At 39.7% G+C, this 13,379-nt stretch overlaps 2 protein-coding genes across 2 annotated transcripts; one reads left to right on the forward strand and one right to left on the reverse strand.

The window, feature by feature from the left end:
* Window positions 1-4,751: 4,751 nt before the first annotated feature.
* LOC108377083 (uncharacterized) lies at window positions 4,752-6,210 on the forward strand. The gene has a single exon (XM_017633347.1). It carries the CDS (start codon window positions 5,014-5,016, stop codon window positions 6,208-6,210), a length of 1,197 nt encoding a protein of 398 aa, XP_017488836.1. The 5' UTR covers window positions 4,752-5,013.
* Window positions 6,211-9,836: 3,626 nt separating this feature from the next.
* On the reverse strand, window positions 9,837-13,160 carry Cht7 (chitinase 7). The gene is made up of 8 exons (XM_017633346.1): window positions 12,842-13,160; window positions 12,265-12,766; window positions 11,992-12,200; window positions 11,680-11,925; window positions 11,507-11,618; window positions 10,462-11,432; window positions 10,182-10,383; window positions 9,837-10,114 (listed from the first exon to the last, which is right to left on the reverse strand). The coding sequence occupies exons 1-8, from the start codon at window positions 13,067-13,069 to the stop codon at window positions 9,909-9,911; spliced, it is 2,676 nt and encodes an 891-aa protein (XP_017488835.1). The 5' UTR covers window positions 13,070-13,160; the 3' UTR covers window positions 9,837-9,908.
* Between the last annotated feature and the right edge of the window lie 219 nt (window positions 13,161-13,379).

Raw genomic sequence — 13,379 nt, forward strand, 5'->3', positions numbered from 1 at the left:
AAAGCTCTGCGTACATTTTTAGTGCATAATTTCAAAAATGCCAAATTTTGAGTTGTGTCTCCTTGAGATCGTGTGCAATATAATGATTATTGGCTCTCTGATACATATGCATTTGTGTATGTTAACAGATTTGCGAAATGTATTTTGTTTTGATTGTAATCTTTTAATGTATTTTTTTTATCTATGGAAAATAAGAATAAGCCATGTATTCGATGAATTAGACGAGATGCGGTTTATAAAGAAAGTGTAAGTTTGATTTTGTAACAGCACATTATACCTACATAGCTAAAGATATAGCTTTTGGCCGAATATGCATTTGTAAAACTGCCGTTTTCCGTTATCGTAACACTATCTCCCACCAGGGTTTTATACTCTTACTAAAAAGTATGAAACAGTATTCTATGTCAGCTTGAACCGCTATGTTTAGTAATACTTTACAATTATTTTTCTCAAATGCCTTCAGAAACGTGCCAGTGCATTGCACATGCATAACAATATGTAAAATATGTACATACATACATACATACATAATTGCATATTCTTTGGGTATACTTATCCAATTTAATAAGAGATGCGGAAAAATTTTTTCTCAGAAGTAACCTTGTATACATATAATAATTGGGTGGTACAAAAATAAAAAATAAAAAATAAAAACAGTGTTTATGTACATACATAAGCATACATACATATCGTCGTTTAAATTACAAAACCGAGTATCAAGATAAGGCAAAACCGCGTATGTGAGGTCGCACTAATTTTACAGAAGAAAGTAAAAACTGTCTTATTTCAAAATGGCTCTCCCGTTTACTGAAATCCCATTTCAGGCTACTTTCACTATATTCAGTTTTGTACTTTAAACGACGACAATGGCCGCTGTGGCTGAGTTGCTAGAGGTGCATACTACAACTCCGGAGGACCTGGTCCGAGAAACATCTAAATTAGAAAAGAAATTAAACAGGGGGTCCCATAGGGTAGTGTCCTTTCCCCCCGCTTCTTTTGAATTATTACATCTCGAAGCTCTCCTTCAACCACCAAAGGGAGTCTCTATTGCCTCTTATGCTGACGAAATGGAATTAATGACTTTGGCTAGAAATTAAACGGCTACCTCCCGAACCTTCTCGCTTCTTCACTGCAAGGACGAGACGTGCGGCCTTATGCTAAATATCGTCATCGTCAGTAAAAGTGACGATAGGGCCATCGCCAGCCATGTTACTGATACGCTTACGTTCGTCGACGATGACGATATTCAGCATAGCGAGAGAGTTTGTATCGGGAGACACGCACTACCATAGCAAAATTTCGCTCTGGATACTGGACCACGCTAAGCTCGTACCTGAGCAGAATAAACGCAGATTTGCCCTACAAGTGCCCGGCATGCGGAGTCACGTCTTCGCATACCGCCAAAATTCCGCTCAACCAACGCCCCTGTTCCTGTGGACCAACCCAGTCGGAGTTGCGCAATACCTGGGACTCCCGTTAGTTGAACTTAACGACAATGTTTGAGAAACGAACCGATTTAGGAAGGTCGACCACGCTTCTCTGATCGAAGATACATCCTCGCTTCCAATCAGCACGAAGCGCTTACTCCGTATCGGGGCGGCAGACAGGCATCGGAGATAACACCTCCCAACATCGGATAATTAAACAAGGTGTTCCAAAATGTCGCGTACTGTCACCAATCCTGTTTAACTGTCTCTCCTCCGTCGCCCAAGAATAGCCTCATTCACCGATGATTTATTTCGGCAACAAGCGATCTTTCATGCATATTTTTGAGCACTCAACTCTCAGACATCTCCCACGACGTCCACTGCAACTATATTCATAACATGGTTAGTGTAAAAAAAGAACTCGGAGACCGACTTTTGACTAAAACTACAGCGTTTAGCAACAAGCTACGAGGTAGGAACAAGGTTGTCATGTCGCTAGACGGTAGCATTTGGGAAGGTTAGATAGTAGCCACATACTAAGCCTTCGACTGGTCTGTATAAGCCACGGCGCTACCGTATGGACCACATAAACCTGTCAAAACGCCGCTGCCCGAACCGTCATTGGATGCATCCTTATGTCACTTCAGGACCACCTTCTCTCAAAAGCGAAATGGCTCGAGGTAAAAAACAACACGCGTCTGTAAAAGCCAACTTTTTGTTGGGCTCTCAGAAGCCACACACCCTCAACCATACGTAAACTAAAAGGCAGAATTCTCCCACCACCGTGTTAAAAGGCATCTCATTCAATTGGAAGGGAATACGTATCCCAGAGCTTTTAATGAAATTGAAGAAATGTACCAACTGATAGTTTCGTGTCATTCCCTTCGAGGTTTGCCATTGCTAGTCAGGGGAAAATCACCCAGCCCGAAACATACCGAGGGGTAGTAAGCAGCTCTAACACCTCGGTCATGGCTGAAACCTAAATACTTCATACTCACCAATCGTTTTGCTGGGCGATCGGTTCTTTCGCCAGTACAAAATCCATGCGGTTAATGGAATCCAGCCGGTATCGTTACAACAGGGAAGAATGTTTATATTGCTCAATCTTATGGTCATCGTATGTAGTTCAAAATGGGCTACACCTAGCGTTTAAATTATGGGATTTCATCACGGGAATACTAAGATGGATGTACATCATGATAGTGAAAGCTATAGTAAAATATGGAGCGGTAATGGAAGAACTGCCCTATACCCGGTCACACAGTTAAGGGAGAAATGCGCACATGTCCGACTTTTGCTTTGAAGATAATTCTATAGCTGAAGCCTTTACATAGCAGGTGTCAAAACGACCTCTACTTAATTTCGACAAAGACAGTTTTGAGTGAAGTAAGGGCATATTATCTAGGAGCGTGGAGAAGTCAAGCTCTCACTTAACCCCAGCCCTATTTCCTAAAGATGTTATACCGCGGACAACTTCGCACGAGAGAAATTCTATATAGAACTGTGTGGAAAAGCAGCTCGAAAAGCCTCTGAAAATACGAGAGAACAACACTGGCGCCACTCAAAGCTTAAAGAAATTTAATTTTTTAATCAATATTCTTTTAATTTCTTTTAGTTTTTGGAAACTTATTTTCTTTTTTAGCCGACCTCAAAAAAAGGAGGAGGTTATCAGTTCGTGGGAATATTTTTGTATAAATGGAGAGTTGAGTCCCGTAAAAAGTCATTTTTACACATTGATGCTTCTGGCATACGGGCGACGATATATTTTTTTCTTTATTTAATAAAAAAATTTTCCTGATTGGCTCTTAATTTTCAGATTTTAATTGAATTCAACTTCTAAAATTATTTTATTAATTTCTCCTTTTTTAATTTAATTTTCTTTCAATTATTAGTTTTTGTTTTTATTTTTTTTTTAAATAAATTAAAATTTTTTTATTTTCGTTGAATTATTAGAAACTAATTTTATATTTTTACCTTTTTTCTAATTTAATTTTCTTTCAATTTTTAAATTTTACTGCAGTTCTCAAGAAAAATCGTAAGAAATATTTTTCATTATTTCTGTTGCTTGACAATGTACTTCGTTGCTGTTGCCGTAAACTTCCTTGAATAAGTAAATATACGAGCATTTTTTCTTGAGAGCTGCGACTGATTTAAGGAATTTTGATAGCAGAAAATTTCTTTTCCATTTCGTGTGCGCCATTTTTTATGAATTATTTTTTCTTCAGAGCTGCAGACAACCTTTTTAAAAGAATTAATTTTTTAAATTTAGTTTAATTTTTAGGAATTTTATCTATATTTTGACCCCATTTTTATTTAATTTTTTCTATTTTTAACTTAAATTTCATATTTTTTTGTTTAAAAAGAAAAATATTTTTATTTTATTGTAATAAATCTTTAGAAAATTGTTTCATTATAACCTTCCTTCACTAATTAAATTTTTATATATTATGTATTTTTCCGTTTTTAATTAGATTTTCTTCAAATTTTTAGATTTCATTGTTTTAAATATTTAATACTTTTTGAATTGCATTTAGTTTTAACTCTAAGTTTATTTGTTCGTTTTTTAATTTACTTTATTTTTCCTGTGCTAATTTAGTTTTCTTTTAATTTTTTGATTTTATAAATTAAAAAAAAACATTATCTTTTAAATTAAATTTTTAGGAAACTTAAATATATTTATATTTTATTTAATATTTTCTTTTCTTACTGTAATTTTCTGTAAATTTTGAGATTTCATTGTTTAAAATAGAAAATAAAAAAAAAATTATTTTATTTTTTCTTTTTTAATCATTATTTTTTTAATTTGCTTTTCTTACAAATTTTAGTTTTTATTGTTTTAAAAAGAAAAAATATACATTTTTTTATTAAATTTTTAGAAAACTTATAGCTTAAAGACAACAGAATACCACCAGGAACTATTCGCTAGTATATTTTTCAATTAGTATGTCTAAAGACAGAAAAGAGCCTTCAAAATAGTTGCCAGTATTAACAATTGACTTACGATTTTAGTCTTTCGAATGAATGTGGCGAGTTGAAAAACAGTTGCCGGAACCACCTTGTAAACCACGTGCTTTGTTACTTTTAAGGAGAACAGTGTTAAACTCAAAATTAATAATACACCAGCATTCATATCGACTTGAGCTACTTTAGCATATCGCCGAAGCTATGTATTTAGTGACCACAACTGTTTGAAATTGCTAACGTCGGCAGATTCTCCGACACTTCAACGAGCCAAGCCAAAACAATATTCAAAGCAGAATACTCAATTTGGTACAAAATTGCATTGAGAAGACAGTGAGAAAATGAAAAACAAAAAAAAAAAACAAATAATAATATTAAAATGAAAATTACGAAATGTACATATAAACATTGAGAACACATATCGCTCGAAATACATACTACTCGTAGCAGAAACATGCAATCGACCACAACACCAATTGTGAGTGCATTATAAAATCAATTAATCGCATTAAATCAGCATTGAGTTGACAAAAAACCGTCAAGCGCGTCGCCAGTAAATCGGGTAGATAAAACGAAAAAAAAAATCCATAAAAGAGCATACTCGTATAACGGATCGTAGTTTAGAATGCCACCATCCGCACACATATCCAACACCCACTTCTGGTTGTACACCGTGGGCCTGCTGCTGGTTTGGATTATCGTCATAACGACAGCAACGCCGCTCGACCAGAAAAAGTCGCTAACCAAGGCCAGAGTTTGGGGCAAAAACGAAGCACAGGAGCAGCGTTTGGAGAAGAGTTGTCAATCGCTTTGCGAACAATGCGGCTGCATGGGTTTCTACTGCGGCGAGGAATGCCTCTGTGAGTTCGATAAGCACAGCGCTTTTCATCGAGGTGGCCAAAAGCGCAACAGCACCAAAACACAACCGCCGCTCACAAATGCCGAATGCATTGCCACAATGCAGCAAGATGCACAAGTGCAAGCGCTACCATTCGAAGTGCTCATACAAGGATCGAGCGGCGAACGCTTCATGCGCACAGCTATGCAATTCGATATGGACGAAACGCGCGCGGCGGCCGCTCTAACAGCCATGCCTAGAAAACGTGCAACTATTTCCATTTATCGCCCATACACGCCCACGCAAAGCAACATGCTACTGCAGGCGAACGAAAGCAAGAAAGCACTCAAATCAGCTGCGATTCGTCCACGCCGCTCAACAGAGCATCTGGATTGGTTTAGTGACTTTGCGACTACTTTAGTACGTCCAGCGCCGCTGCGAAAAAGTGAGGCGAACAGCGCCAGCGCCAGCGCCAGCGGTGGCAACAAGAAACGCGAGACGCAACGCAATGAAGATGACAGTACGCGCGAGAAACCCGAATCGTGGTTTAGTGATCATCCCAATCGTCTGTTACGTCCAGCACCGCTCTTTCGGCGCCATCAGAAATCACAAAAACCGGCTATGGAAGTTGAAGAGAATGAGACTTCCGATTCGCAAGACGCTTCAATGGCACCCGTTGGAGAGGTAATCAAGAATACCATACGAAATATACAAGAATCGGATATAGGTGAAGGTCTACGTTCTGGCATCCGCGATGGCACCGAACTCTGGCAGAATACGTTTCAAGGCAGCAATTTAGAATTATTTCCAAAACGTTTCCGCAATGACTTCACCGAAGTATTCGATACGTGGCTAAAGAATCAACAAGCCACCGAGGCCAGCATAGAAGTGCCAGACGTGCCAACGCGTGCAACGCAACCCGTACTCTTGCCTTGGTTCCGACCTGTGCGTTTCTTGCAACGCGTGCATCAAGCGTTGAACTGAGGGGAGTGGTTTAGGAAGTACCGGTTAAACACTTATACATAACTGCATAGTTTAATTATAACTACATAAGTTTAGTATCTTAACTTTATTTAAGAAAATTTGCAGATATGTATGTATGGGTTTGTTTATTTTTGTCCTACATTTATCTATGTACATATATTTCATATAAAATAGTTACTTTTTTAATAAAACACTACCTCATAAATAAAATCTGGGGAAATATTTTCTTAAGTTTGTTTGTTTGAATTGTATGTAAAACGTTTAAGTCTATCCCCAGCTTGGTACAGTCATGATGACAACAAATTAAACAGTATTTTTTTCTTCTTCTTATTTAGCGCTGTGACCGCCCGAGCGACAGCATTTTAGGTTCTCTGATCACATATGTACTCGTATAGGTTTTTCCCAATCACAATTTGGCCCACACTGATATCATTTTTTTGTTGTTGTTGTAGCGTCACTACAAGCCCCGCCTATTTCGGTTTGTCCATCAATCGTTATCGTCAAGCTCAACTAACGGTAGGCCAAAGATGGTCAGTTTCGACATGGTCGATGTATGTATGCCTGGGCAGAGGCACCGCCTGACAAAGGGTCTGTTGGGGTGCTCGCATTTTTGGCATCCCACCAGAAACTGCTTGCTGAGCATTTTGTTATGATCCCTTACAGGAAGCATTTGGGTCTCGCTCTGCAGGTGTTGCTCAGGCGACATCAGAAGGCACCCTGTCCCTGTCCGAAGTATTGCGTTTTGATAAGTGTGTAGCTTGGTCCACTGAGTCCAACTAGTCCTCGACGACCAAACAGGTGCAGCATAGTTCAGAACCGGCCGGCCAATCGCCTTGTATGTTGCCAGCAACGTTTTTCGTCTTTGCTCTAAGTGCTGCCGGCAAGCGACTTGAGCACCCAATTCTGCATCTCCTTAGCTAAGTTGCACCAATTACATATAATTAGATAGACAGGTCCTTCTGCACTTGGTTCTTTCATTGTGTGGGTGTCTTTGCTTTCATTGTTCACCCATAGCTGCTGAATTGGCGTGCATTTTCATCGGAATATCGCCACTCATGCGTACGACATGTCCAAGCTATCGCAATTATTTGTCATTCCACCTTCTTCGGTACCAGTCGTCAACGTGAACGGTAGATCTCAAAAACTAGTTTTCTCGGCATCATTTACGCTTTTGTGCTATAAAATAGGGTGACAGGTAATAAGATCAACGGAAATAAGGTCAATTGACTTTATTTCCCACCCTAATGCGAAATAAAGTCAATTGACATTATTAACTTTGCAAAAGCAAAATAAAATCTATTGACATTATTGCTCTTTCAGTCATTAAATTTGCCACACCACGTCACACATACATAGCGTCAATGACTTTATTTCCAAATTTTTGTTGACTTTATTTCGCTTTTGAAAAGGTAATAATGTCAATTGACTTTATTTTGCACCAGGCTGGGAAATAAAGTCAATTGACCTTATTTCCGTTGATCTTGTTACCTGTCACCATGAAATAGTTCTATTCGCTATGTAAATGCCAGTAAGAATTAGTCAGTAATAAAATTCAGAGAAGAAGGTATCTTACTCTCCCAAAAAGAGAAACTTACAAAGTTTTGCGCGAACAGGAATTAGCAAACATTTGCATGCTTCACTGTCAAAAATTCAACCGTGTGCCACAATCCAGCTTGCAAATTCTTACTGGCAAAAATTTTCCCGGCACAAATTTGCAACTTCCCCTCCAAATAAAACGTCAAATTGTGCTCTCTCCTTGCAAAGTTTTACTGGGTTTTTGGCCAAACGAACACGATTTGGTAACAATGGGTATCAACTTGTACAAGTTTTTTTCATAGCGAGGCCCAAACCCTCCCAGTTAAGGATCATAACATCATTCCTGTTGGGTGCTACCTGCAGCTACTTCCCTGAAGCCGCTCTTCTTCCCATGCATACCAGAAGCTATGTATCTAGTGAACCTCAGGGACCAGGTTCATATATACGTATGTTATACCCCGACCAGAGGGACTAGAGGAAAGTCAATTAAGTCTCGGAATCTCGCCGAGAGACTCGCGATATCTTGACACAATTTTGTTCATATCTATCCTGCATAGTTGTCCGATCACATTGTGCCCTTAAAGGCGTCACATTTTTTCCCTGCAGCAACGGGAAATTCCTGGAGGTAGTAATTTTTTGTTTCGCATTCGTTGAAATCCAATTACTTCTTCAACGCATACAGCTGCTTGGGCACATTGTGTGGTTCCACTGCTCGCTAATGTCGGTTTGTTTAAGAGTGTTTCCGAGCGAATATTTAGTTGGGAAAGTCGATTACCGAAGATGCTGATATTGTCTGTTGAGATTGCAGCCTTTCGATGTTTGTATCTCGGATCGTACGGAGGGCTAAAACACTGAAAACGTGATTTTTGATGTGGAGCATCAATACACGCTTTTATATCCTTTTATTCTAGAACCGCTATTCTACCGCTGCCAACTACCAAGTTTCGGGCTGCGGGGAAATAGATTATCGGGGGTTTTTTCATCATATCATGGAATATTTACAGGAGTGGTCATCATTACCTAGCGTCGAAGGTCTCGCTAGCATTACAAGTTTAACACCGTGCTCTACAATGTCCAACAAAATCCCAAAGCCCAATTATTGAATTATCATACAAAAATTCTCGAAACGACGTTATTTAAATTTTTATTAAATTTTTATTTTATTTATTATATTTACTAAACATAACACTATAATACAAATTTATTATTACATTTCATAAATTACATTACAAATTTCGAAAATTTTACCAATTTCGAAAAACATAATATTCTTTCGAACGTGTAAGCAAGACAGCGATATTGAGGATAGGCAAGGTATATAATTAGAGTTAAAAAAGGAGAGAAGAGGTTAAAAGAAAAAAAAATTGATACATATTAACGAATTAGCACAGCAAAAGTAAAGCTGAAATTTAGTTTATCGTTTTAATGTTTATCACAGTTTTGTATATACAAACAGGATGCGTTCAATAAATTTATAAACGAAGAAGTAGAATTACCAAGATTGAAGCATGGGGGCATAGAAGTGAATTAGAAAAGTAAGTAAAGCTCAAAAGTGATAGAAAATTTGAAGTGTTAAAAATAATTTCTTGAAACGGCAGTTTGTATTGGCAGTAAAGGTATTATAAAAATAATTATTTTATATTCACTACAAACTAAAAGCAAGGGACTTAAAAGTTAACACGTTCGAATGAAGCAATTTCCTTTCGTTTATATATATATATATATATTATTTAGCAGAAAAAAAACTATGCAAATTCGTTAACAATTTAAATTTGTTTTTGTAATTTGCCTCGATGTGCGTTTTGTGTAAATTAAATTTTTTGAGTATTTTTTTTTTTTTTTTGTTCGTAAATGCTCTAAATTTTCCACATTAACTTCTTGAAAGTGTGTATAGTAATTTTTTTTTAGTTTTAGTTTTAGATTGGCAGTTTCAGTTAAGCATTCTCAAAAATTTGAAAATTAACAACTACTCACTAAATAGCAAATACATATGTATATGTATGTAGGTATAGGTAAGAGCAAGAACAAAAATGCATTAACAAATTTTTCATAAATTTTAAAAATTTTTTTTTTACTTTCACTTTTGTGCAAAATTCGCGCCTTTTGTTCTAAGTTAGTAAATATTTCATAACAGCAAAGCAATTTAAGAATATATGTAGTTTTTAGGCAGGCGCTTCTGTCGGCGCGTGGCAACCCTCCACATTTTCGGGCCAATCGCAGACATTTTCTTGTGGATTGAAAACTAAGTTGGCAGGACATGGCATATGATGTTTGCGTTCACCTTCACACATGTAGTAGTGAGTGCAGTCACTCCAATCTTTGTGATAGCTAATGTGACCATCTTCCTCCTCGCAGGTGACTTCGTGAGCTAGAGCGTACAGAAAGCCATTAATTAATTAATTACCCCACTTACACTTTTAAACAATTTCACTTACGATCTTTTGTGGTGTAGGCGCCGCGTGGCCCATGCGACTCATAGGGACCGTCATACTCCAATTCCACTTTATATTCTTTCAATTCGTCACTCAAGGCATTCAAAAGCGGATACTTGCCTGCGCCGCAGCGGCCAGAGAAGTCATCCATATCGGTAGACCAAACCATAATGCCACCGAAACCTTGTTCCTTCAGCCACTCCATCTGTAAAGCAGTTCAATATTGTTAGTTTTGATTAAAAAACAAAAACAACACAAAAACACTCCCCCACTTCGTACTCACCTTCGTCTTCAGCGAACGTTCATCGTCGAAGCCCACCCACTGATTGCCACGATAGGCGAATGGCACCTGCTGTTCAGAGTCCCATACGAGCGTTGTATTTTCCGCCGCCAAGAATGAACACACCTCATAGTAGCTCAAGAAGCCAGCCTCATTCGTAAATTTACCCGGTTTGCCGCCACCGGACGCTGGTGCGCCTATATCGAATTGTGTCTCATTGACCAACTCAAATGAACGTCCATAAGTCGGCATGCCGATGAGCAACTTCTCCTTGGGCGCACCTTGTTTCACCCATTCGCGTGCGCTAAAGTCCACAGTCAGCTTCTTTTGGTAGCCCGTTGTCGCCTCCAAGGGGAAGAGCGGTGAATTGTGTCCAACAGTGCGTTCCCATTGGCCGTGGAAGTCGTAGGTCATTACATTAATAAAATCGAGATATTTCGAGATTTCAGGCACATCATAACCGGCAGCGATTGCTTCGAACGAAGCTGGCACTGCAGCGGTCAAGAGTAGACGCGGTAGACCGGTTGATTTCGCTTCACCCTCGAAAGCAATACGCAACTCGCGCAACAGATTCACATAGGCAGCACGATCTTCAGCACCACGTGGATACTCCCAGTCTACATCGAGTCCATTGAATTTGTAGTCGCGTAGGAATTCAATGGCTTCATAAACAAACTGATTCATTCGGAAGACATTCGAAGTGAGCTCTTTGAATGGCTTCGAACCGAAAGCCCAGCCGCCGATGGCCAACAGAACTTGTAAATCGGGGTTCTCTTCGCGCAGTGCGATGACTTGCTCGTAGTTTTCGGGATCATCGTCTGTTGCCTCGCTTAGCTTGTGATCTTTGAGTGTGGCGAAGGCGTAAACTACGTGCGTGCAAAGTTTAGGATCAATGTTTGAGGGCAAAAATTTGCCAGCGCCTGGTCGCTTGGCAGACCAACTTGTTAGATAGCAGAAAACTTGCGCCGGGCGTGCTGTAGGTGGTAGTGAAGATAAGCATGTATGCGGTTTAAAGACTTGAAACACAAAAATTTGTATGAAAACTTACTATTTTGCTCCTTGGCGAGCAATCCCGACTTGATGCGTTGCTTCTTCGCCGGCTTGCGCACCTTGCTGAGCACTTCCTCAACATCAATCTTGATTGGCTCTGGTTTATCCTCCTTAAAAGTTCCAACGAGTTCACATAAAGTTCACTGCATTTTATTTCAACCAAATAATTACCTCGTCTAAGTCCTCGTATGTAACCGCAACCGCAGTCCAATTAACATCCTTGGCCTCTTTACCGCGCGAAATACCCAATAACTCTTCGCGCATAGCGCCAATCAATGGATATTTGACTTTTCCGCCGCATACCTCACCCTTGAAATCATCCATATCCACCGTCCAGACCATAGCACCACCGAAGCCGTTCGATTTGATCCAATGCATTTTGTTGCGTATAGCGCGCTCATCATCAAAGCCGACCCACTGAAAGAAAAGCAAATACCCAAGTGTTAAATCGCTTTAAAAATTATTTCTTAACGCAAACTTTACCTGATCACCATCGACCATGTAGGGCACTTTCATTTCATCATCCCAGACGTAGACAGCGCCATTCAGTAGCAACTCACAGATTTCATAATAGGCCAGGAAACCACTTTCCTTGGTGTACACACCCTCGCGGCCGCCGCCAGTTGCAGGTGCATTTGGGCCATGTTTATCGGTATGAGTCAAGGTAAATGAACGTCCATATGTTGGCATACCTTCGGAGGCAAAATGTAAAATTATAATATAAAAGGTGCGAATTATCGCCATGCCATAACTTACCAATCACGAGTTTCTCCTTTGGTGCACCCATTTTAACCCACATGGCAGCCGCATTGTCCACAGACAATTGTTTACGCCATTCCGAATCTGTAGAGGGTGCATACAACGGCGCATTGTGGCCAGTCTCACGCTCCCACTTGCCATGGAAATCGTACGCCATCAAGTTTATGAAGTCCAAGTAACTAGCCACGGCGGGTACATCATATCCACCGCGTACATTATCGGGACCGACTGGCACGGCAGCGGAGAGCAGCAAACGTTGTTTCTTCAACTCTTGCGCCTCGGCTTCGAAAGCTTCACGCAATTCCTTCAACAACAGCACAAAGTTTTTCTTATCATCCGAACCTTTCGGGTACTCCCAATCCATATCCAAACCATCGAAGCCACGTTTACGCAAGAATGGTATGGCCGAGTAGATAAAGGTCTGACGAGCATAGCGTGTAGAGGACATATCCTTGAATTTTTGTGTGCCAAATGACCAACCGCCCAAAGCCAATAAGATCTAAGTGGTGGAACAAAATAGGGAGATATTACATGCTTGTTATGAAATTTTAAACTACGTTAATTCCGAACTTACCTTCAATTTCGGATTGACTTTCTTCAGTGCCATCATGCGATCATACAAACCGGGCACATTATCTTTGGTCTCATCATTTGACTCATAGGAGGTTAGTTTATTCTTCTTCAACCCAGCGAAGGCAAAAATGATATGCGTACACAAATCAGCGGGTATATCTTCTGGCATAAATTTGCCGATCTTCACGCGATACTGCGACCAATTTGTATAGTAGCAAACAATTTTCATGCCACCATCATCGGCTTTAGTCTTTTTACCCTTCAAAGTCGAACTGCTCGCTACTAAAGCGGTGCCAGCTGCGCCGGCTCCAATTGCGTTGCGTACCTTCGATTTTGAACGACCGCGTGCGCGTGACACTGTGGTCGTGGAGGAGGACGACGACGAGGAGGATGATTGTTGATCAACACGTTTTTCGATTTCATCAACTGGTGATTTTGTAGCACGTTTTGCAACAACAACACTGCTGCGTGAATCAGACACTGTAGAGGAGACGGATGTGGATGAGGGGCGTCGAAGGCGTCGGCGTGTTTTGGCTGAA

This window comes from Rhagoletis zephyria, unplaced genomic scaffold (assembly GCF_001687245.7).
Source record: "Rhagoletis zephyria isolate East Lansing unplaced genomic scaffold, Rhagoletis_zephyria_1.1 Rzeph_scaffold_11438, whole genome shotgun sequence".
In the NCBI taxonomy this organism is placed as follows: domain Eukaryota; kingdom Metazoa; phylum Arthropoda; class Insecta; order Diptera; family Tephritidae; genus Rhagoletis; species Rhagoletis zephyria.

What these genes read in the sequence shown, in the direction of transcription:
- LOC108377083 (XM_017633347.1), top strand. Translation starts at nt 5,014, where the DNA reads ATGCCACCATCCGCACACATATCCAACACCCACTTCTGGTTGTACACC.
- Cht7 (XM_017633346.1), bottom strand. Translation starts at nt 13,069, where the DNA reads ATGAAAATTGTTTGCTACTATACAAATTGGTCGCAGTATCGCGTGAAG. An exon ending in AAGTCAATCCGAAATTGAAG is followed by an intron (nt 12,767 to 12,841) that starts GTAAGTTCGGAA and finishes TCCACCACTTAG; the next exon opens with ATCTTATTGGCTTTGGGCGG. An exon ending in AACGTTCGCTGAAGACGAAG is followed by an intron (nt 10,384 to 10,461) that starts GTGAGTACGAAG and finishes ACTGCTTTACAG; the next exon opens with ATGGAGTGGCTGAAGGAACA.